Source organism: Vombatus ursinus, unplaced genomic scaffold (genome assembly GCF_900497805.2).
Source record: "Vombatus ursinus unplaced genomic scaffold, bare-nosed wombat genome assembly UNPS02014825.1, whole genome shotgun sequence".
Classification (NCBI taxonomy): Eukaryota; Metazoa; Chordata; class Mammalia; order Diprotodontia; family Vombatidae; genus Vombatus; species Vombatus ursinus.
Genome location: NW_020954603.1, coordinates 1,550,392 through 1,576,277, shown reverse-complemented (window position 1 = coordinate 1,576,277; position 25,886 = coordinate 1,550,392). Strand labels below are relative to the sequence as shown.

General features: G+C 42.7%; 1 protein-coding gene across 1 annotated transcript; it reads right to left on the bottom strand.

Annotated features, from left to right (window-relative positions):
* Positions 1 to 525: 525 nt before the first annotated feature.
* On the bottom strand, positions 526 to 25,663 carry LOC114024809 (cytochrome P450 4B1-like). Its single transcript, XM_027837965.1, is given in 11 exon segments — positions 526 to 694; positions 1,162 to 1,244; positions 2,898 to 2,962; positions 6,698 to 6,831; positions 10,139 to 10,329; positions 10,970 to 11,076; positions 16,047 to 16,227; positions 16,567 to 16,683; positions 16,919 to 17,046; positions 20,550 to 20,594; positions 25,522 to 25,663. Coding segments are annotated over 11 exon segments (1,362 nt in total).
* Positions 25,664 to 25,886: the final 223 nt, after the last annotated feature.

Below are 25,886 nucleotides of genomic sequence, written 5' to 3'. Positions count from 1 at the left end.
AACTGAATCAAGCCCTGCCCTCAAAGGGCTCCATTCTACCCAAGAATAAAAAATGTCCATTAAGTAGTTGCTAAGTGTATATAATATCACACAATATAAATTACAAAGGATGAGTGCTAACAGTTGGGGAGATTGAGACAGGCTTCCTGGAGGAGGTGGCACCTGAACCAGGCTTTGAAGGAAGGCAAGTTAACTCAGAACCTCAGTTCCCTACCCTGTAATATGAAGAGTTTGAACTACAGACATTAAAGAGGTCTTGCAAACTGATACAATATGGTATGATATGAGATGTTTCTATACTATTAGAAGATATTTCTTGCATGTGTAACTATATATGTATGTCCAAGTAAAGAGAAAAATCAACATTCTAGGACCTGTGTCTATCTTCAGTCCTGTTCTGGACTCTAAGCTCCCAGGAGGCCAGGGCCATGTTCAATGTGCATCAGCAAAGGCACTTCAGCACCACACCGCTGTCCCACCCCCATCCCGCACTATGCAAAAGACAGCTCTGGGCTCTGCTCCTTCCTAGGTCAGCTTCTTCAAGTAAAGTTACATGCCATTCTGATAGCCCAGGACGAGCTGAAGCCATTTGATGGACGGCCTCGAGGGCTCTAGAGAAAACTCAAAGTGAAGGAGACAGAGGGCTGTGACCACTTTCATCTCTGTCATGGCAAACTGCTGCCCAATGCAGTTCCTGCAGTCAGAGAGGGAGAGAAACACTGAATCAGCATCATTGCCAGGATTGCTCCATGGCTGGAGTCAGAAATAAGCTCAGGCTCACAGAGCCTGGCACAAGAGCTGGACAAGTAGGTTGTAAACTTAATAGACATTAAAGGCAGAATTTGAACTCAGGTCTCCCTGACTCCATGGGAAGCATTCTTAGCTGCCTCTCAAATAGAGGCAAAACCCAACCTTTTCCTTTCCCCCACTCTCAATTATGCACTGAAGTCGAAATACTTCTCCCCTCAGTATGCCAAGCTCTCTTTCTTCCCAGGCTCCTAGGAAGCCATCTTTACTCAGAGCCCCACCCCAAGCAACCTGTGTGGGAGGTGCAGGGTGGGCTGAGAATGAGGCAGATTTCTCCCAGGTCTGCCCGGGAGAGTATTCAGGTGGCTATATTTGAAAGACTGTAGTTGAAGCATGCTGGGTGACAGTACCTACCTGGGTCCAGCTGAGAAGGGAATGAATGCATAGGGGTGACGGGTAGAGGAATTCTCTGAAGAGAAGCACTGGGGGTCAAACACCTACAACAAAAGGAAGGAAGACCTGAGTTCAAATCCCTCCTCTGACAATGGCTAGGTGGGTGAAACTCAACAAGGGGCTGGGCCAGAGGCCCCTGATGTCTCATGTAACTTTGGCAGCCTAAGACTCTGTGATTCTAGAGATGGAATAAATTCCAGACACAAGTGTGCCGGTCGGGCCATGCACTCTCCTTCTAACAGGAGCAGGCTGCCAGGGTCATACTCACCAGTCCTCGGAGCCCACCCGGATAAACACAGAGACGAGCCGATCAGGAGGTGCAAGCTCTCGAACTTTATTCAGAGACCATCACAGCAAGGCCAAGCAGGAAAGCAAGAGCAGGAGCAAGAGAACGAGCTCCGATCCCTACCGCCCCTTATATACCTTCCTAGCCCCTCCTCCTCAGCCCTCCTACTAGTGATTGGTTGTAGGATCAGATACTGGAAGGGGATGTCTGGGGTTAGCGCTGTACCAAGGGAGAGGACGTGACAAAGGAAGCTAGGCCTAGATACTGGAAGGAGGCGTCTGGGGCTAGCGCTGCACAAAGGGAGAGGGCGTGACAAAGGAAGGTAGGCCCGGATACCGGAAGGAGATGTCTGGGGTTAGCGCTGCACCTAGGGAGAGGACTAGACAAAGGGAGCTCGTTCTCTGCCATCCCACTCCCACGTGGCACAGCCCCCTGCCTCAGGAGCACATGCTCCAGCTACTTTCCTGTATCCTGTTCCTACCCCAGTTCACCACAACTCCACATGGCACAGCCCCCTGCCTCGGGAGCATGAGCTCCGGTTACTTCCTATATCCTGTCCCTGCCCCATCTTGCCACAACCCCCACGTGGCACGTAGTCAACATCAGACAATCCCTCACACACAAGGCAAAGTTGGATCTAGGGCCCAGAGGCTGGGGGACACAGAGCATGCTTGGGATGTAATAGTAATATAGTATCTGCTGGTGAGAGCACAGTATATACACATATGAGTAATCTCATATAAGCTTGGAGAGCTAACATGGTGCCAAGGAATGGGAATTGGGTGGTTGGAGGATGTCAGGCAGAAGCATCTGAACCTCACTTGAGAGAAATCAGGAACTACTAAAGATTTTTGACTAGAGGAATGCCCTAGTTTACAAAGATCTTCAAAGAAGCAAGACTGTCCTTCCCTTACTCCTTCAATAAATGGATTATAAGGGGAAATGAGGGCAGACAAAGAGATGGATTAGAATGGTCATCACCCAGGCAGATGGTCCTAGGAGTCTGTATAAGGCTGTGGAAATAGAGAAAGGGGGATGGATTTAAGAGATGGCATCCATCCATTTCCACCGAGGGAGAGTGAATAGACCCCTGGGAGCTGATTGGAGGGGAACAGGAGGAAGAGGGATGAGTCTAAGATACCTTCAAGGTTAAAGACACGGGAAAGGAAGAGAGTGGTGGGGGTACAGGCAGAGACAGTGAAAGCAGGAGGAAAAGCATGTCAGAGGGAAACTTAATAGACTCTTTCCTAGCAGGAGGAGCCCCAGATCCTCCTCCACCCAAGCCCCTCAAGCTGACTTCCTGAGCCTGCTTAGGCAGGTCATCCCCTACCCCCAACATACATGAGCCTTCCCATTCCCCTCCCCCTCTGGGAATGCTCTCCTCTGGCCCAGAAGTGATGTTTAAAGATACCTCAGGCTTGTCCCACAGGGCTGGGTTCCTGTGGAGTGCATAGATGTGGAGAGAGACCAAGCTGCCTGTGGGACAGGGAGAAAGATGCTCCAGGAGAACAGTCTTGTGATTTCATTGGTATGGGAAACTCCTGGTGGGGTCAGCCTCTCCACCGACACAGACAGGCCACTCATAATCTAACTAAAAGTCTTAGAAGCCACTGAGAAGTTAAATAACTGGACCAGAACCCAGGTCTTCCTGACTCCAAGGCCAGACTTCTGTCCACTATACCATGCTGCTAACCCCATCTAGTAACTAAGATGGGGATTTACAAATGAGCAAACTAATCCCTGAGAATGGAAGTGATTCTGGTAATGTCTTTAACTGTGTGGGGACTTGCACTCAGCTCTCATGACTCCTAGTCTAGGGTTTTCCTCTGCAAAGCTGAAAACACTGGAATGGAGGGTGGTCTAGGGTGTTCTGTGAGAGGTGACTGGATCTCCTTCGACTCCCCAGGGCCCAACAAATTTCACAAATTGTGGCAGAGGTTTACTTGGGGGAAAGTGGAGGGAATTAGGACTACACTGGGGTGGCAGATCAGTTTTTCAAGAAGGAAGTGACCTCAAGGAGAACAACTGAAGAACTTTCCAAAATATCTGCAGGACCAGGATTTTAATTTCTCTGGACTTGGCAGCAATAAAACAAGAGGAAAAACAAACAAACAAAACAAACAAACCCTAATGAACCTTGAGAAACCAATGGGATGACTTCAGACTGAGGCAAGAACAGAGGAAGGGGAAGCTAATTTACTTATTCAGTGCCATACCAATCAAACTACCAAAATTATTTTACAGAGCTAGAAAAAAATAATAACAAGATTCATTTGGAAGAACAAAAGGTCCAGAATATCAAAAGAACTAATGAAAAGCAATGCAGGGGAAGGTAGCCTAGCCATTCCAGATCTTAAATTGTATTATAAAGCAGCAGTCATCAAAACTGCTTGGTACTGGCTAAGAAATAGAGGGGTGGATCGGTGGAATAGGTTAAGCATGCAAGACACAGTAGTCAATGACTATAGTAATATATTATTTGATAAACCCAAAGACCCCAGCTTCTGGGATAAGAACCTACTCTTTGAAAAAAACTGCTGGGAAAACCAGAAAAGAGTATGGCAGAAACTAGGCATAGACCAAAATCTCATACCATATACCAAAATAAAGTCAAAGTGGGTTCATGATTTAGATAGAAAGGCTGATACTAAAAGAAAACTGAAAGAGCAAGGAATAGTTTACCTGTCAGATCTATGGAGAAGAGAAGAATTCATGACCAAACAGGAGATAGAGAACATTACAAAAAGCAAAATAGATAATTTTGATTACATTAAATTGAAAAGTTTTTGCACAAACAAAGTCAATGCAACTAAGATTAGAAGGAAGGTAGAAAATTGGGAAAGAATTTTTACAACCAGTCTCTCTGATAAGGGCCTCATTTCTAAAATACATAGAGAATTAAGTCAAATTTATAAGAATACAAGCCATTCCCCAATTGATAAGTGGTCAAAGGATATGAACAGACAGTTCTCAGATGAAGAAATTAAAGCCATCTATAGTCACACAAAAAAATGCTCTAAATCACTATTGATTAGAGAAATGCAAATCAAAACAACTCCGAGGTACCACATCACACCTATCAGAATGGCCAACATGACAAAACAGGAAAATGATAAATGTTGGAGAAGATGTGGGAAAATTGGAACACTAATGCATTGTTGGTGGAGTTGTGAAATGATCCAACCATTTTGGAGAGCAATTTGGAACTATGCCCAAAGGGTTATCAAAATGTGCATACCCTTTGACCCAGCAATAGCACTTCTAGGGCTATATCCCAAAGAGATCACACAAATGGGAAAGGGACCTACATGTACAAAAATATTCATAGCAGCTCTTTTTGTGATGGCAAAGAATTGGAAATTGAGAGGGTGCCCATCAATTGGGGAATGGCTGAGCAAGTTGTGGTATATGAATGTGATGGAATACTATTGTGCTATAAGAAATGATGAACAGGCTGACTTCAGAAAAACCTGGAAGGACTTGTATGGTCTGATGCTGAGTGAAATGAGCAGAACCAAGAGAACATTATACACAATAACAGCCATGTTGTATGATGACTAATATTGATAAACTTAACCCTTCCTGGCAATACAAGGATCTAAGACATCTCCAGAGGCCTTGTGATGGAAAATGCTATCCACACCCAAAGAAAGAACTATGGAAGCCCAATTGTTTTTTTTTTCTCTTCTGTTGAGTTTTGTTTCCTCTTTCCGATGGTTCCTCCTACTGGTTTCAATTTCTACTTACAACATCACTAATGTGAAAATATGTTTAATATGAATGTAAATGTATAGCATATATCAGATTGTGCACCGTCTTGGGGAGGGTGGTGAGGAGGAAGGGGGAGAAAAATTTTAAGCTCAAAAGCGTATGGAAGTGATTATTTTTTTTTAGTGAGGCAATCGGGGTTAAGCAACTTGCCCAAGGTCACACAGCTAGTACTTGTCAAGTGTTTGGTCTGAGGTCGGATTTGAACTCAGGTCCTCCTGACTTCAGGGCCGGTGCTCTATCCACTGTGCCACCTAGCTGCCCCATGGAAATGATTATTGACAAATCAAAATAAATTTTAAAAAAACAGAGAAAGGGGGAAGTGACTTTAATGGAGACTCTGCCTTTTTCTGGGGCTTGAGACAGGGACCAATGGGCCCACAGAAGGCAATGCTGGTGGCAGCCACAAGGGACCAGACAGACCAGTCCTGGTATGAGAGTCACTTGAGATCCCATAGGAATCCCTGGAGCATAGGAACCAGTAAGAGGCCCCAGGGACAATGGGAGGAGGAGCCAAAACTGTAGTCACTCTATGTCAATGATAAGTGACTGAGAACAAGGTCACAGCTCCTGAGCCAGGCTGTTAGGTATAACCAGAGCCACACAAGCTTAGCCATATACCCATCCCCTCAGGGAACCTTTACCCTGTCAGTGATTCTAAACACAGTGGGCCAAAGAAAGGAAAGCAGGAACATCAGGCAGCAGAGACTGGGACTCCTTGGCTAACATCTTCTCCCTTCCCCCAAGGAAAGATTGTGAGAATCAGCTTCAAAGTTGCCCTCCCGCTGATATTCTGGACCTGGTTCCTCTGCTCTATTTAGGTGGGCTGTTCTTACCCTGTTTGTGTGTCATGGACCCCCCAGGATGACTGGGGAAGCCTATGGACCCCTTCTCAGAAGGATGTTTTTAAATGCATAAAATATCATTTTTGCAATTGCAAGGGAACCCAATTATATTAAAATACAGTTATTAATTTTTTTTAATTAACAAAAAAGTTCACAGATCCAGGTTCAGAACTTCTGGTGCAGGTGAAGGCAGTTATTATTTCTTGCAACCCACCACCTTTTGCAAATGAGATGCCCCCCAAACCCTCATACTCCTTCCTTCAAAATGCTGCAATCTCCCTCCCAATTGTGTGAGTTGGTGTGTGAGGCTTAGTACTGTATATAAATCACTTAGCTCACCCCTGGAAAGAAAGCTCTGTCTTTGTGGCCAGCAGAAGGACTCAGAGAGCTCATCATTGCTGGGTGCATTTCCTGCTGCTCCTGAGATCTAGGCCTGCACTGGATTAGATGAGCTTCTGGCTGGAAGTTTAGGTGAATGGGATTTCTCCAAGTATGGCACCCTGGGAGAAGGCCCTGGCCAAACACTCAAGAACTTCCTAATAGTCAGGACGTTACCCAGGTCTTCCACCTCCCACACCCAAGCTCACCCTTACCCTACCTTCAGGTAGCGACCGCCCATCCATGAAGGTAACAGGCTTGCTGAGCTGGCAATATACCTGGGGCACTGGGGGATATAGGCGGAAACTCCCCTTGATGCACATGGTAAGGTAGGTCATTTTCCCCAGGTCTTCCCTGCATGGAAAGAGAGCAGAGACCAGAGCCCCCAGTCAGTGTGGAGCAGGTGCAGCAGGTCCCCAGCCCTGCCACTTGGATTCCCCAGACACCCCAGATCCACCTTCCAGCTAGCTTGAAGAGACAAGGGGAGGGTCTGGAATACCCCACATTATCCCTAGTGATGGACCTGCCCAAGTGTCCAGTCCTAATTCTGAATCTGTCTGCTGGTCCTCCCTCCCTCTTGACCAAGTCTCTTTCCTCCGCATCTTTGCCCAGGTTACCCCCACCTAGAATGCCCTGTCTCTTCTTGCTTCCCTCTTCCTACCCTCCCTTTAAGGTCCTGCATGTGCATCTTTGATGTAAGCCCTCCAGGAGCACCCCAGCATGTGACATCTGAGCCCCTCAGGCACACAGAGCCTGTGCCCTTTGCTTCAGCCTGTGATCACACAAATGACCCCTCAACATTTCCTCCTTGTTCCCATCAGAATGAGAGCTCCCTGATTGCTTCTGATCACTCCTTCAGTGCTTAGCATGGAGCTAGGCCCAAGGGGGCTCAGGAAAGAAAGACACATGGAGACCTTGAACAGGGCTTTGCTCAATTCAACTGAACAAATAGGAATCAATTATCTGCTGTATGCAGAACCCTCTGCTAAGAACTGAGGATAAGAGAAGGGAAATGACCCAGGCCTTCCAGCAGGGACCAGGAGTAGAAAGAACACTTGGTTTGGAATTCAAAGACCTGGGTAGAAATTCTGGATTCATTCTTCTTAGCTGTGTACCAATTAGAACTGAGAAAAGTGAATTGGGCTACTGCCTTGGGAGGTGGGGAGTCTTCCTTCATTGGAGGTCTTCTGGCAGTGGCTAGATGGGCATTTCTCAGGGATGTTGCCGAAGTGGGGCCCTTATTGGCCTCAAATTCTGTGATTCTATGACCTTGGTCAATGGTCTTGTAAGCCATAGAGTGCCCTATGAATGAAGCCACACTATGGTCCTCCTCTGAGGCCTTCTCTTGGCATGGTGAGGGAAGTGAGGGACAGACCCTGACTTCTCCAAGGCCTGGCCAGCATAACACAAAAAGCCTTGGCACGTCCCCTCAAGCTGAAGAGGCTTAGAGTGTGGTCCTATCATTCAAGAACCAGCTCAGGTCAGCTCAAAGATGCTCTTTGCTGGAATCTGGGCCACCAGATTGTCCATGATCTTTGAAAGATCATGGAAAACAGGGAAGGTACTACAAGATAGAGAGAGACTAATGTCCAGAATTTTTTAAAGGAGTGGAGTGAGAAAGAGAATAGATTCTACAAACTATAAATCAGTGTGCTTCTCCTGAATTCTTGGGGAAACCTCTACACCAATTTTAGGAAGATGTTTGTAGTTAACAAACATCTAGAAAAAGAAGCAGTGATCCTAAAGTACGTTCTTGGCTTTATCAAGAGCAGGTCATGCCAGGCTCACATCTTTCTATTTTGGACAGGATTACTAAACTGGTGGTTGAGGGCAATACTCTGGATACAATTTACCTAGTTTTCAGCCAAGTTTTTAATAATGTTATCTCATGTTAGTCTGGTGTAGAAGATTGAAAGATGTGGACTAGATGGTAATGCAATTAGATGGATTCAGAACTTCTTGGATGGCAGGATTCAAAAGAGTAGTTATTGAACATGGCAGGAGGTTACCAGTGGGATACCACAGGGAATCTGTGCTTGGCCCTGGGCTATTTAATGTGTGTATTAATGATTTGGATGAAAGCACAGATGGTGTGTTCACCAAATTTGCAGATAGCTTAAGGTTGAAAGGAAAAGCTAACACAGTTAGGATCCAAAGGGATTTTGACAGGCCAGAACATTGGACTCAATATAATGAGATGAAATCTGAGAACCAAAATACAGTCACAATTTGGCAAAAAAAAAAAAAGTTATCAATACAAGATGAGGTAGACATAGTTATCAAATTATGTGAAAAAGATCTGAGGGTTTTAGTGGGCCTCAAGTTCAGTATGTGTCATCAGTGTGATACAGCAGCCCAAATAACTAATGTGATCTTGGGCTACATTAAGAGAGGCATATAAATCTAAGTAGTATGGTGGTTAGGTCATTGGACTTGGAGTCAGGAAGACCTGAGTTCAAATTTTGCCTCAGATGTTTTCTTTCTGTATAATCCTGAGCAGTCACTTAGCCTCTCTGTATCTCAGTTTCTTCATCAGTAAAATGGGGGTGATAATAATAGAATCAATCTCACAGAGATTGTGAGCCCATCATGAGTTAATATATGCAAAATGTTTTGCAAACCTTGAAATATTATAGATGCTAACATAGCTTCCAGAATATTGTGTTGATTCCGGGTGCCATGATTTAAGAAGGACACTGATAGAATGGAGTGTCTAGGGGAGGCCCACTAGGATGGGGAAGGGCTTTGAGTCCCCATCAAGGACAAAGCAGTTGAAAGAACTAGGCGTGTTCCAGCTAGAGAAGAGAAGATGCAAGAAGAACCTAACTGTCCTCAAGTGATTGAAGGGCTACCCTGTGCGAAAGGGATCAGTTTGTTCCTGCTTGTCCTCAGCAGTCAAAAGGAGAAGTAGAGAGAGAAGTTGCAAAGGCTTCTGGAGGCCAGAAAGAACTCTCTAACAATGGGTTGTGCCAAAGTAGAGTGGGCTGTCCCCAGGGCTAGTGGGCTTCCCCTCAACTGGAGGTCTCCAAGCAGAGACACAATCACGTAGTTGGGCACATTAAACTGGACGTTCCTTTCAAGCTCAGGTTGTACCAGATGACTGCTGGGGTCTCTTCCAACTCCTAAATTCTGTGATTCTTGGAAGAACAACAAGAGAGAATTTGTCAAATAGTCAAGAGACTAAGGAAGATTTAGAAAATAATGAAACACTCAAGCCTTGGATCTGGAGACTGGGTAGACCCAAGTAGATGAGATGGTTCCCCAGGAAGCTGCAGTCTCACTGCCAGGAGACCTCAAGCCCAGGGCTGGAACTGGCCCTTCGTGGGGTAGGGAGGGTAATGGGAAGGTTAGGAGGAAGACTTGTCCCAGAAGGGTGAGCTCCCCAAACTCTGCCAATGGAGCAGATCAAGGGCTAGTAAGACCTTGGAGTCAACCAGAGGAATGCAGTCACTGGATCTGAGATGTAGCCCTTCAAGATTCCTTAGTGATCCATTAGTTCAATACCCTTACTTTATAGATGAGGAAACTGAGGCCCAGAAGTGGGAAGAGACTTGGCATGACCACAGTAACAAGTGGCAGAGCCTGAGGGAGCAGGGCAGATCCTGGCAGGATCCCTGCATCCCCTGGCACACTTCTCAGTCATTTTTGAGACAGAGCAGGCCATTGGATAGCGTCACAATTTCCCAAGATGTCCTGGACCTCCTGCCGGCATAGCTGCTGGTGCTCTGGGTAGAGAGCCATGCAGTACAGGAACCAGGAGATGCCACTGGCAGTGGTGTCATGACCCTCAAACATGAATGTGTCCACCTCACCCCATGAGTCTGCATCTGACAATTTATTCCTGTTCTCATCCTTCAGGAAGAAATTGAGGTGACAAAAGTGAGTAGATGGCACAATAGGAGGGACTCAAAGTAGATTTCAGGGAGAACTTCCCCTCAATAAAAGCTGCTAAATTAGAGAAAAAGGACCTGAATAGGAAGGAAATGGGATCTTCTTTTTTGATGGGGCTGGACCATCCTTCCACCTGAATTGCCCTTTTATGCATAAGATTGAGAACTGAAAGGGGCCTTAGAGACTTTTGAGCCAAATCTCATTTTACAGAGGAGGAAAGAGAGGCTCACATGGGGGCAGTGACTTGATCAAAGCCACACAGGTGGTAAGTGTCAGAACCAGGATTTGAATCCATTGCTTTTGATGCCAAATCCAGCATGCTTTTATACTCATTTTCACTGTGCCTATCTGTATCTTGTGTACCAATCAAAGTCAAGTTCAAGTTACCCACCCTTCCCCAGTTCCCCCAGGAGGGCTTGGGTGGGCAGTACTTTTCCCCACTGATCTCTCTACCTATTTAATGAATGAGCAAATGCACAAGGAGAGAAGCAGGAACAGGAGACAGACACTCCTTGGAGCAAGGGGAGCCCTAAAGACTCACTTTAGCTTTGCCTGAATGGAACCCCGGATGAACCCGTCCCTTAGAAGCCCTCAGACTCACTCCAGCCCCAAGAAGAATGTCCAGGAAATCCAGGCATTTCTTCTCCTGAATCTTCTCCTGCTCCTCCTCCTCCTTCAGGGCAGCCTTTCTGGCCCTAATCACCTTGTCTGTGCAAGAAAATTAGTGTTAGTGCTGGAAAAGGTGGGAGAAATCATGTGTTCAAGCACCCAACTTGCAGAAGGGAAAATAAATCCTAGTGAGGGGAATGGTTGAGGCAAAGTCATGGAATCAAATGGAGCGAGTGGAAGAATCAGGTCTCCTGATACCCTACCTAGGGCTCTTTCCTCCAAATACGCTGTCTTAGGGTTATAGATGCCTCAGCCAAGCCCTCACCTCAGTAAATTATTCAGAATTCACCACTGCTGAAAGCACCACTGGGAGCAGTCTCCAACCCTTATTCTAGTTAGCTAGAGAAGTCTTCCTATCAGGAGTTCTAATTCACAGAACAAGAGGAAAAGGTCCTTTATATGGGCAAAGAACTTCATAACTGTAAAAGAAAGTGGGCAAGAAAGAGGAAACTAGGAGGTTTTCTCCCTCTGGGACATACACTCTTCTGTGTTGAAATGATGGGAACCTTAGGGAGAAGTTACCTCTCCATTTTATATTTGTCATCAAAAGATGGGAATAGCCTGACAATCCTTGGATTTAAAGAGAATGGATTTCAAAGGGTTCAAATAAAAAATAAATAGGATCTAATGGCCTAAAATTACACAAAGGAAGTTATCTGAAGAAGGATTCAAGGCTCTTAGGAATCAAATCCTAAAGACAAAAGAAAAATAGTTCTAATAAAGAGGAAAGGAAGGATGATACCTAAGTAAACCAATGCGGATACACAGGGAACTCATCAATTTACTTCAATTTAAGACACATGTGCAGGATCAGTTGCGATGCATAGGTTGGGATCTGCATCTTTGAGGGGAATAGCTATATTGATGAGAATATAGATTCACTGAAGAATTAGAGAAGTTAAAGATGATGGAAGGATGAGATGAATATAAGCTCCTGGTCTTAAAGTGTAGTGTCAAATTAGAAAGGAATGTGGCCCAGTGGATAGAATGTCAGACCTGTGGTCAGGCAGGCTTGAGTTCAAATCTGGCTTCAAATTCTTACTAGCTATATAACTCTACTTAAGACATTTAACTTCTCTCAGACTTAGCTTCCTCCTCTGCAAAACGGGGATAATAAAAGGACCTATAATTGTTGTGAGGAACAAATTTTAAACAAATAGGCATATACACACACATATACATGTGTATGTGTGTATATATATGTAAATATGTATATAAATAGGCATATATATACATTGGCTTTGCAAACTTTACAATGATATATTAATGTTAGTTATTATTATTATTATTTCAGAATGAGCTGAGACTGGTGAAGAATACTAAGGACAATAAAAAAGGGGAAAAGTAAGATCAAGGGACAGGAAAGTCCACTGTCCAGGGTGGCAATGACTGTAATTAACTGAGGAGAGAAAGGACAGATCCATTCAACCATTATTTTTGCTTTGGTTTTCATTCATATGTAGAAATCTTTTTCCCAGTAAAAAAGATAGAATAAAAAATGTCAAAAAGGAGTTGAAAACTAAGATTAGTAAGGAAATGGTACTAAGAAAACCACAATGAGTTCCTATGTGTCACCTGACCTAGGTGAACCAATGAGAATGGGTGGGTGTGCAGGCTGTGCCATAGTTAATGGTCTTAGAAATATCAGAGAAAACAGAAGAAATGCTACCAGACTGGAGAATAGTCAATGTGATCTTGATTTTCAAAGAAAGGAAGCAGGTAATGTTATTTAATGAAAAAAAAAAAAAAAGCCAGACTCATCAGTTAAATGTTTCTTGTTAGAATTCCAGAATAAAATATTCAAGGTATTTTTTGTGATCATTTAGAGAAGGAAGCTATTACCGTTAAACAAATGTATGTTGAATTGAATTTAACTAGGAACCAACTTGACTTCATATATAATTATATGGCTAGTAAACATCCAGAAAAAAACATGGATTTATACCAGTACCTTGAGCCTACCTACTTAAGTAAACCACTTCATGGAATTCTTGTAAAACAAAATTGGCTACAAATGAATATAAAACTTAAATATAGAATAATGACATATCATTACATACATCACATATATACATATATATGGAGACAGAGAGACAGAGACAGAAGGAGGGATGGAGGGAGAGAGAGAGAGATTATGATTATGGAATGGACCTGTGATTTCATTGGTATAAAACTCAGGGCACTCCTGGGTGAAAAAATTCTCTCTACCACACAGATCAGCTCCTTCACTGTAACTTATATATAGTCCTAAAGAGTCCTTTAGAACAGAGGGGTTAAGTAATTTGCCCAGAATGACTCAACAAGTGTGTGTCAGAGGTGGAATTTGAACCCATTTCTTCCTGGCTACAAGGACAGCTCTCTAACCTTTATGCTGTGTTGGGATAGAGATGCACCTAAAAGACAAGATGAATAACTTTTATTAATAACATGTAAAATCTTTCACACAAATAAAGTCAATGCAGAGAGAACAAGAAGAGAAACTACTGAATGTGGAAAATCTTTGCATCAGCTATTACAGATAAAAGTCTGATATCCAAGACATTATAGGGAATTAACATAAATTTATAATGCCAAGAGTCATTTTTCAATCAATAAAGAATCAGAAGATTTAAACATGTAAAATAAATTATAAATTACAAAAAGCTATATAAAATATATTTCAAATAGATAATGATTCAAGAAATGTAAATTTTAAGTTTTCAGGAGGTTCTGGATAACAATATGGAATTATACAATAAATATGACTGAATTGTTCATAACTTTTAACCCAGTGTTCCCACTACTAGGCAGATAGCTTGTAGAGGTCAAAGACAGAAACATGGCTCCAATATATACCAATATGGTCATAGCTACACCTTTTTCTTTTCATTTATAGCAGAGAATTGGAAACAAAGTGAGTACCCATCATTTAGAAAATGGCTAGGAAAGGTGGCATGTGAACATGATGAAATGTCCTTACTCAGCAAGACGTGATAGCTATGAGGAAGCCAAAGAAACATCAGAAGATTTGTATGAAGAGATCCAAAGTGAAATAAGTAGAAATAGATGAATGATATGCACAATGACTACAACAATGAAAATGGAAAGATCATAAAAAGGAAGCCAAATTCTAAGGAAGTGTCAACAAAAATCATTACCTGTTCCCTGAAAACAAGTAATGATCCATGTCATTTCTCTTGGCAGAAATGTCAAGGACCACAAGGAAATAAGGTTGCATATATTGTCACATACAGCCATCTTTTGCTTAAGTGTATTTCTTCTCACATGTCAGTGTTGAATTCTAGGTGGTGAAGATTGAGGATGGGAGGAAAGGTTATATCTACAAATTGCCTGTATTACTAGAAAACACCCAGTAATGAAAACTGTTAGAAAATATCTAGTAAAAAAATGAAAGTTATACTTAAAACATTTTATTGTTTTTTAGCAAGGAAGTGGTGATGATAAAAAACCTACATGAGGTCATCAAGACAGGTTATGCCAGGGTAGCTTCATTTCCTTATTTGACAGTATTATCAGGCTGGTTAATTCAGGAAATGCTACAGATATGGTTGATCTAAATTTTAATAAAGCATTTGGAAAATTCTCCCATACTTTTCTTTTGGGCAAAATGGACTTGATGCTAGCAATACTGGATATCCCACTTTGGCTAAATCCAAAGGATAGTCATTATTAATGCCTCAGTATCAACTTTGAAGGAGATCTCAGACAGACTTCCTTGGGAATCTGTTCTCCAGTCAATTATGTACTTTTTAACAGTTTTATTAGTTACTTGCATAAAGATCTAGATAATTTGCTTATAAAACATGAAGATATCATAAAGCTGAAAAAGATAGCTTGACAACATTTAGCCATAGAGACGAAAACCAAAAAAAAATCTTCAAAGGATATAATGATAAGCCAAATATAAGAAAATTAAATTTTATATGGATAGATAAATGTAAAGTTTTATGCTCTGGTTCAAAAAATCAACTTCACAATTACAAGATGTGTGAGATAATCCTGTTCATCTGAAAAAGATCTGAGTGTCTGAGAGAGCTACAAAGATAATAAGAGTTGAGGAGCTAATTAAAAGCTAATGTGATCTCAGTTTGCTTCAAGAAAGGCATAGAGGCCATAATGATGCAGCTGATAGTCCTGTTATCTGCTGATCTTTTCTGATCTCATCTACAGGACTGGGATTGGTTCTGGGCCCCACATTTTAGCAAGGACATTGATAAGCAGGAGAGCATTCAGAAAAGGACTTTGAGACCATGAGATATGAGGATTAATTGAAGGGAGTAAAGATGTTTGGCCTGGAGAAGGGAAGATTTCTAGGAGGGGTGGCCATGTGTTCAAGTATTTGGATGGCTATCAGGTGGGAAGGAAGGCTTATTCTTCTCAGCCTCTGAAAGCAGAGCCAGGACCAAATGGTGGAAATTTCAGAGAGGCAGATTTGTCCTTGATATAAGAAAAAACTTCCTGAAAATTGGAGCTGTCCAAAGGTGGAACTGGGATGCCTGGAGTACTAGTGAGTTCCCTTTCTTTTGACATCCTCAAACAAGGGTTAGATAACCCCTTGTTGGAAATGCTGTAGTAAGCTTTCCTCCTCAAATAGAGGTTGTACTACATGTTCTCTGATGTTTCTTCCAACTCGGAGATTATGTGATTTGTGAAATACTGCCTCCTACTTCAAATGGAAGAGTCACGTGATATGATTTGGTTAGGGAAGGGGTAAAGGACAGAAGGCCACAGGGCCACAAAAAGGCCGCACTTCATGGAGGGTAATGAGGAATAACCCTTGGGGATACCAAATAGGTAGACTTGGGCCTAGAGCCTATGAGGAAGAGGAAGGAAAGAAGGAAGTACAGGAAAAAAAGGAAGGAAAGAAAAAAGGAAGGAAGGAAGAACAGTGAGAGGGAAGGAGGGAGGGGGAAAAGGAAGAAGGAAAGAAGGAAGAAAGGAAGGAAGAAATGAACAGAGGGAGAGAGAAGGAAGGATAAAAGAAGGGCAGCCCCAGGCTGGAGACACACCAGTGTGGTCATGAGCAATCTTGCAGGCCTGAAGGAACTTCCAGACATGTAGCGTGAACCAATAATAGAAGAAGTCGTTGTGATACTGGAAGATTGCCAGTCGCTCTTGCATCAACAGGGTGAGTTCCCCAATGGCCTGATGGTATCTGGTGTCCACTGCAGGGGCCAAAGAGAGGAAGAACTGAAGCAATAAGGTGGAGAAGGAGGGAAGTGGGAATGGTTGTGTTTTGGCACTTTGACTATTTATTCCCTTCCCTCCTCCACCTAGCCACCTTGGAAGACTAAGCTCTGTACTGGGGGCAGGAGGGGAGACCACTCAAAACCCCATATCTTCCACCAGGATTCTTACCATCTAGACCTCAATGATATTTCCCTGTGGTGTTTTTCTCTCTCCCCTCCCCAAACAAGGGGCTCCCCAGGACAGAGCTGTGTCTCCTCTCAGACTAGGTGCTTGCTCCCTATGGGCCAGGTAAAGAGAGTTCCCCCAGGACAATCAGGGCCCTTTCCCTAACCTCTGTACATGACTTTTACTGCTCCTTCCAAAGATACATTTAATCAGACTGACCAGAGTCATGTGACCCACATCTGGGTAGATGTTTACACACTTGTCCTTCTGAATATTCTTGTCCCATTTGTCCTGAAAAAGACAGGAAATCAGAGACCCCTTCCAGCCCCAAGACCCATAGACCCACAGGGCTTATTCCCAGGGCACACCCCTCTTTCTGTACCCCTTCCCCAAATGTCCAGTTTCCTTCTGTCCAGTGGAGCACTACAGGCCCCAACCTAAGCTATCCCCTGCCCCAAGCTAGCTCCAACTAAGTTTTAAAATGGATGGGGCAAGGATCAGAGCAAAGCCTGAAGGAGCCTCTCACCACCATGGCTTTGGTAGACTCCACAAACAGATCCACGTATGGCTTCAGGACCTCTGAGTGAAAGGCAGGCATGAGCAGTTTCCAATGCTGAAACCACTTGGGCCCATCCAAGAGCACTAGCCCCTTCCCTGGGATTAGGAAGGAGAATACATGAGAAAACAGCACCTTCTCATTAAGACAGTCACTTCTTGTCCAGTATCCAGGCACATGGAAAACTTGTGAGGAACAATGAGCCTATTCCCCCTTCTGGGAGCACACAGTCCTCAATAAAATTGAAATTGAAGGGGTTTTATGAAGACCTTAGTCATGGAATAAGACTTCATTGGGGAGGTTTAACCTACTTAAGAAAACATACAAAGAGAATGACAGAATGGCAGTGCTGAGAATGACCTTGAGCCACAGAATACAGAATGCTCAAATTTGAAGGGACTTTGGAACATATGAAAGAGAATGCTAGAGCTGGGAGGGAGATTAGAACACATAGCACTATGGGGATAGAACAAAAATCCTTATCTTCTCTCCACAGTGACCCCCTCCAAATCTCCACACTGGAGGGATTCACATTCTTCTGGGGGATGTGAGAAGTATCAATTAATCAATAAACATTTATTAAACCCCTACTATGTGTTAGGCACTGTGCTAAACAATGGGGATAAAAAAGGCAAAAGACAGTCCCTGCCCTCAAGGACCTTACAATCTAATGGATTGTGAGCATCCTAAGAAAAGTAAATGCAAGGTAATGAGAGGAGAGGAAGAACCCCTGGGAGGACCAGAAAAGGCTTCCCATGGAATGTGTCAGCTAAGCTGAGTCATGAAGGAGGCTGAGGATTCCAAGAGCTGGAGGTGAGGAGAAAAAGTTATACAGGCATTCAGGCCAGCTTATGCAAAGGTACTGAGATGCAATCAATCTTCAGCATTCACGTGTTTAATTTTCATGACTTCAATTATTCACGTGATTTTATTAGTAACTTTATTTTTATTTTTGTGTTAGCAACCACACACTTTCACAGTTATGTACTGTATGAGAGGTGTGATACATACAAGTTTGTGGAGCAGCTAATGAGAGAAAGGGTTAAGTTTAATTTTCACAATATTTAGCATAGAGTTTTCAAAATTTGAACTCTTTGTCTTGGGTCACCAGGATGTTTTTGAAAAAAGCAGGAAAATGACCAGTAGGAACCATTTTGGACATGATCTCTGTGGCAAGATAGGGGTTTGATGGGGCAGCTAGGTGGTGCAGTGGATAGAGCACTGGCCCTGAAGTCAGGAGGACCTGAGCTCAAATCTGGCCTCAGACCAAACACTTGACACTTACTGCTGTGTGACCCTGGGCAAATCACTTAACCCCAACTGCCTAAAAAAAAAAAAAAAAGATACGGGTTTGATGAAGCATGAAAGAGAATGTGCATGCTAAACAACTTCATATATATTAACTTCTCTGCCCCAAGCAGTGTTTAGATGCCATATTCTGCTCACGTGACGTATGTGGCAGGAGGAAGAACATATCAAGGGGCAACATGTAGTAAGCATACCAGGAAGTTGTACGCTCTGTAATATCCAGCCAATGGGGAAACAGAGGAGGGACCTTGTGGCTGGTGATAAGGATAAAAGGCTTTGTTGTATTAGGTTGGGTGTGTCTATTCACATAGCATGCCCATTTTTGCAAAAACATCAATAAATTAATTTTCTTGGCTTCATCAGTTTGGGAGCGAGTCTTTGGTAAGGACCCTTGCTTCTTATCCTACTAGGCCCTTCACTGGGATTGTTCACCCTACCATTGTAAAGAGCTCCTCAAGCATTCATTGCATACTTTCACTGTTTGTCTTCAACACTCAAGTTTTGCATTGCAATCCTGCTCCCAAAGCATTATGCAAGTTCTTTGGGCTCTAAGGCCAAGTGTGCAAAGTCTGTCAAGTTGCTCAGTGAGAAAATAAAGGTTAAATAAACATCATGCTAGAATGTCTGCAGCTGCTTTCCAACCCCATTTTGTCTTAATGAATTTGTTTAATGAATGAATTTAGAACCGTTTGTTATATACACAAAAAGGAGGAAAGCATTCACAAAAGTGTTCATAAACTTGCTCCAGAAAGGGCATATTATCAGCATTAATGTTTGGTTATAGAGAAGTAAAGGCAGACAAAAACAAATCTTCAGCAATCTTTGGTGAAAGATTACAGTTTTTACTTGCAAAGGAACTTCAGCCCTTATTTTCCATATATTCATTGTATCAACATTTGCAGTTTTTACTTTTGCACCGTTTTCTAGGAACTTTACCCCTGCCAAAGTTGAGGATTGGCTGTAGAATGGCATATACGGAGAAATGCTGGAAGAAATTCGGCCAGAATGCATGTAGTGTGTGAAAAAGAAGACTGGAAAGATCCCTGCCACCCCCCACCCCCTAGCACCCACACCCAGCTCCTAGGGGTCTTCCACCACCACTGGACATTACACTTTCTACTTACTTGCCTTGTTCATGTTGCTTCCTGCACCCCCAAGAATGTAAGTTCCCTGGGACAAGGACTGTTCATATTTATCTTTGTATCTTTGTAGTAAGGGCTTAATAAATAACTGATGATTGATTGAATATTTAAATCTGCTTTAGAGTGTCAAACTAGAGAGCTGATGCAACCACAAATTCAATCCAATTCAACAAGTATTTGCTGAATGTTTGTTGAAAAAATAGAATACTTTGCTGCATGATAATCCAGCAAAGGAGACTGAGAAGTGATAGAAGAAGGAGCAGAAGAATCAGGAAAGAGTATTTTCACAGATGCAAAGGAAAGAAAGAATATCCAGAAGGCCAGAGTGGCCAACAGTCATGAAAGCTGCAGAGAAATCTAGAAGAATGAGGATTGAAAAAAGGCCACTGGATATAGTATTTAAGAAGAGATCATTGGTAGTCTTGGAGAAAGTAAGTTCAATGGAGTGAAAGAGTCGGAAGCCGTTGCAAGGTGTTGAAAGGTGAGTAAAGATGGTAATTGTGGCTGTGAAAGGGAGAAGAGATATAGGATGGTCCCAAGGAGGCGTACAAAGAGTGTCACAGAAATGACCAGAGGTGAAATATGAAGCAGAAGAGGCCCCAGGATATACTGCTGCCTGGTATGATCATTTGACAGATTGCGCTGATAATATTTCACATAGCTATCATTCTTCAAGAGGTCATACATGTGGCTCTCTTCACAGCCACCCTATAAGGACCAGAGGACGTATTATTATTCCTCTATTATAAAGGAGGAAAAAGGTCCAGAGAGAGGAGGAGTCTTGCCTAAGATCACATGGTAGTGTGGGGGCAGAGCCAGAGCTAGGACCCAGGTTTCCTGAGTTCCCATTTAAGGCTTTTTTTCAGCATTAGGAAGATGGCAGAAGTGTGATTTACCTTCTCAGGTAGACTAGGAACTCCTGGAAAGCAAGAGCCCAATTTCTGCCTGGTCAAGCCCAGGATTTGGCACAGGGCTAGGAATAGGGGTAAGGTGAGGACTGAAAGAGTGTGTAATGGGGAGGGAGAGGAAAAAGAGGTTGGATACTTCTGCTTCTTTCACCAGAACCAGGTACCCCACTATTCAGACCTGCACTTCTGCTTTCTACCTAAGGTGGGTGAGAGAGTTAGGGGAGGCAGAGGAATCCCACTCACCAGTCCATGGTAAGAAGAAACTATATATATCCATGGCCTTGGGATCTATAGAGGGAAAAAAAGTGCTGTCAGAGAGGCCAACTCTGAGAAGCCAAAGCAGGATCAGGTTGACAGAGAACAGGACCAATCCTGTCCTTACCCTGAGGATACAAGGTCCAGTGTCTAGGAGCCCAGAGGTTCAGAAGCACAGCATCTCGAGGGTGGAAAGATTTCCAGTGGTCATTAAATCCAACCAATGCCCAAATAAGAAGCTCCTTTCCAGCATCAGTGACAAGTGGCCAGCCTGCCTTGACTTCAGAACCTTCGGTTAGAAGCTGCCCCTTCCCTCACACATCGCCAGGAAGCCCATTCCCCTCATGGTTAATTCTAATTCTTAGAAAGTTTTTCTTGATTATTGTACTATCCTCTTAAGTTTTGTTGTATTAGGATTAGGTGGTAAACAAATTGAGGTCAAAGGCTTTCTTGCCTTTCATTGTATCCCCAGCCCTTAGCTCTATGCCTGGAACACAGTAAACACCTGATAAACAAATGCATGTGTGTGTACTTGTTGCTGAGTTAAGCATGCTCAGAAACCTATGAGAGTTGTAGCTATTCACACAATGGCTCTCTGATTGAATTCTGAGTTGTTTGTTGCTCAGTTTTGAAGGTAACAAGCTTGTGAAGTTTAGAGCAAATGGAAAACACAATCAATGTCAGTGATTAGGACATTTAGGTCAACATCTGGGAAAATATGAAAACCAGAGCTGTTGTATTATTATGGCACAAATATAATCAATTTGACCATAGTCTAACCCAGAACAGAAATGTAATGAGGTGGAGATAGAGGAAGAAAAGAAAAAAAGGGAGAGACTGTAGGGGGAGGGGAAGGACAGCCTTTGGAATTTTATCAGCTACATTGACTGAAATGTTGCCCAGTAAGGTATTAGTCAAAGTACAGTTTCAGCTGAACTTAGTAGCTGAAATAAATTTTCAACACATAAATTACATTCATCAAATAATTTTTCTGAACAGATCCTGAGACAGAAAGAACACACTGAATTTTATAGCTCCAAAGTTGTGTTACCTTGGGCACATAAGTTTTTCTTGCTTGTGTGCCTCCTTGGCATATTTCTGTAATTGTGTTCCACTCTTGCCAATAGATATTGATTGGTTTTGTGAGAGTGTGTGAGCCAGGTTTATATGTGGATTGTGATATATTTATCTGCTTTAAAATATGACTACCTGTAATATTGTCATCACTATTTCTTTTGCCTTACTATTAAGTCAAATCTTCTGCTAAAGATCTAGAAATTTCATTTTGAGTGACTGATTGTTCAAATAGAAATGTACCAGCGAAGGCTAAATAGTTAGAGTGGTCTATAGGAAGAGTGGATTTATCCCTTAATAGAGTGACCTCTAGGACTCTGAGAGCGTTTTAGTGTGCCAACAAAGCAGTAGTTCATAGATGGGAAACTAGATGGGAGTGAAATAAACAGCCCAGAGACTGAGTAAGTGTCCACATGCCTATGTGAGAGATAGGAGAAGCTACACTGTGGGTAGAGCACTCCATGCTCCTGCCATATTGACATCAAGATGAAAGCTGCCTTTCTGCAACTCTTTCCCCTCTACTCTTAGTTCACCCCTCCAGGACCAAGCAGAGCAAGGATGGTCCCTCTTCTATACAAGAGCCCTTCAAATTCTTGAAGAACGTTAACATTTCACCTCTAAGTCTTCTCTTCTCCAATCAAAACACCTCCAATGAATGTTGTTGTTGTTGTTATTGTTAAGTTATTTTTCAGTCTTGTCTGACTTTTTTTGGCAAAGATACAGGAAAGGTTTGCCATTTCCTTCTCCAGCACATTTACAACAGATGAGTAAACTGAGGCAAACAGGGTTAAGTGACTTCTTCAAGGTCACACAGTTAATAGGAGTCTGAGACTGGATTTGAACTGAGGAAGATAAGTCTGTGCCAACTAGCTGTCCCCTCCAATGAATAGGATCGTGGATTTAGAGCTAGAAGAAACATTGGGGACTGTTTCAAATCACATATTTTACAGTAGAAGAAAGTGAGGCCCAAAGTAGTTAAATGACTTGCTCCAGGTCACAAGGCAATAACAGAGACAAGATTTGGACTCAATTCCTCTGACTCCTTATCCAGTGCTTTTTCCACCCTATCATCATATGTCATGAACTCACAGTTCTTCACCAACCTAGTTACCCTCTTCTGGACATTCTTTACCTAATCAGTGTCCTTTCCAAACTGTGGTCTCTAAGAACTGAACACAAGACCCTCTATGGGATCCAATGTAGGCAGAGGACAAGGGAACTGTCACCTCCTTAGTCCTGGAGGCCCTGCCTTTCAATGTAGCCTTGGTTTATATGAGCTTTCTTGTGGCCACATCCCTCACAGCAACCTTGCAGTCCACTCAAACCTCCAGTTCAGATGAACTGCTATGAAGCTATGCTCTCACCATCTTTCACAAGCAAAGGTGATTTTGCTTTAACTCAACTGTAAGAGCTTATATTTGCTTCTGTTACATTTCATCTCATATTTGGCCCAACATTTGAATATTTTAACTTTTTTAGAGCCTTGACTTTACTGTCCCCTGTGCTAATTCTCCCTCCCAAAGTTAATGAACTTGTCATCAATGTCTTTATCCAAGTAATGGAAAAAACTTGAAACTGACCAGGGTCAATAACAGATCTCAGGGAGCCCCTATGAGAGACCCTATATCATTAACAATTATAAAATAATGCAGTAAGAAAAGAAGTCTAAAGAGATATAGGTTAAAAATCCTGATTCTGCTACTTACTATCTGTAGGATCTTGGATAGGTCACTCTGCTATTTAGGCCTCCATGGGGATAGGGGGAATGAGGAAGTAGGACTCAATAACCTCTATAATCCCTAGATTCTAGGTATAAGTCTATGAGCTTATGAGACTTCCAGTTCACCAGCCATAATCCTATAACTAGAGTTAGGTCCACCCATTCAAACAGTTCTAAATCCGCCTAACTGGACTGTAACCTATACCACATTTCTCCATCACATGTACAAGCAAAACATCAGGCAAACTGACAAATGTTTTGCTGAAATTCAGCTTAATTCTGTCTACAGTAACCCACAGATTCAAAAAAGTGTGATTAAATTTGACAAGCAATTTTAAACACCAATTACGGGCAAGGAACTGTCCTAGGTGCTAGAAAGGCAAAGTGAAGCCACTGACCCTCCTTTTATATTTACCTATGGGGATACTATATATACACAGATGTGGAAATTCAGGAAAACTTGAAGAGGAAAAGCACACTGAAAATACAGGGGGTCAGAGATGGTCTCCAATTAAAAATTACAGTTCAGATGAGCTTTGAAGGAAGGTAAGGGTTCTAAGAACAGGAGGTGAGGCATGAGAACACTTCAAGCATAGGAAAATCCATTCAAAGACCTGCCCACATTGCCATTAGAAGGGAAGGGGCCAAGAGATAATCAGAGAACAAAGGTAAGGGGGGGATTGTCAAGGGGACAAATTCCTAGAAGAGATGAGAAAGGGTGGAATCAAGGAAGCAAGCACAGGAATTGAGCTTGCCAAGGAGAAGAATTACCTCTTCCTCAGAGATTGGAGCAAAGAAGAAAAGAACAGGAGATGAAGTGTTTGGCAGATGATCACCCTTTTCACTAAAAGAGAAGGATAGATTCTTTGCTGGTCAGGAACAACATTTAAGTTTAAGAAGAGAGCAGAAGCTTTAAAACAACTGCAACAGAAGGGAGTGTGATAGGTCAGTCACTGAAAAGTAAAAGGATTGTTGTCAAACACAGGCCCTCACTATGATTAGATGCCACAAATTTAAAGTGGACTCAGCCAGCATGTTTGTGTGATTTAATCCAGTGCCAATCAGCAGCCTCAAGGCCAGGTGGAGAACATGGCTGGGAAGGCAACTCAGAGTTAGGATTTAGCAAGGCATGAGCAGAAGGTGAGGACCTCAAGGTTCTAGGACAACGAGAAGTTGAACTGCTTAAGTATAGGGACAAGGATAAAAAAAGAAGAAAGTTAAGAGGAGAGCATGGGTGGTGGACTGTGAGAGCAGAGAGGGGTGAGTGACTAGAGGTCACAACCAATTTGGGAGACTGAGGCAAAATGAGAACTGGAAGAATAAGATGTGGCCAGGAAGAAGAATTTCAGATTTAATTAGTAACAGACACAAGCAGTTATTTATTGTATCCTATGTGCCAGGCACTGTACTAAGATCTGCATGGAAGTAGAACACTTCTGAGTGATGGTGAGATACAGAGAATCTCTTGTGTGGGAGTGAGATGAATGGTGTACCAATCTGGGAAGCCTATCAAAAAGGAAGCAAGATTAGTCTGACATAACCTGTTCTTGATAAGGCCATGTTGACTCCATGGCTGCTTTCTTTTCCAGATGTTCACCAACCATCTCTTTGATAGTATATTCTATAATCTTGACAAGTATTGAAGTCAAGCTCACTGACTTGAAGACTAAACTCTATTGCTGTTGTGGGTTTTTAAAAAAAAAAAAAACCTGGGACCTTTCTCCTTCTCCTCATCTGTAGCACTTCTCTCATTTTCCACAATCTCAAAAAACTTTACCAATGGCTTAATATTCATATATCCCATTCTCTTAGGACCCTGTCAAGGAATTTGCCTGGGACTAATGATTCAACCTTAGTAAAAAGCAGCCAGGCACTGTCTTCTCTCCCCATTTATTTTGATCTTCAATTCTCTATTTGCCATTTTTTTCTTGATCTTTTTCAGTTCATAGACTGTTTTTTTGCCAGAGAAAGCATAAGCCCTAATGATAGTTATCACCTCTACTACCTCAGCCAAGGCTTTCAGTTCAGGCTTCTGTCCATCCTAATGCTTAGGGTCCCTCTCCATTACACCCTCCCATTCCCCTTCTCCATTCATTCTTTCCCATATTTACCCTTCAAGTTCCCCTTTAGACAAAGACTCTATTGAGAAGTTTTGAGTTCCCTTACCTCCTCGACTGTACACAACCTTGGTGTAGTCAGGGTCATAGATGTTCAGGAAACTGATAAAATTCCCCATCCACAGCTGGTGTGCACAGGGGTAAATGTTGGCCCATGACAGAACCTTGTCCAATTCTCCTTCTCTCTTCATCTGCAATTGGGGAAGGGGGAAGGGAAGAGAGAACACAGAAACCAGGTTACTAGAGGTCAGAAGAGGAGAAAAACCAATTCCCACAAGATAGAGAATTCTATACATATTATGACAGGTGGCAGGTCTTTCAATCAGTGAATGAGCTGTCTGTCAAACAAATAATGAAATCCAAGGGGAAGACTAGATGGAGGAAGAAGTCCAGGGAGAAGTGGATGTGTAAGGG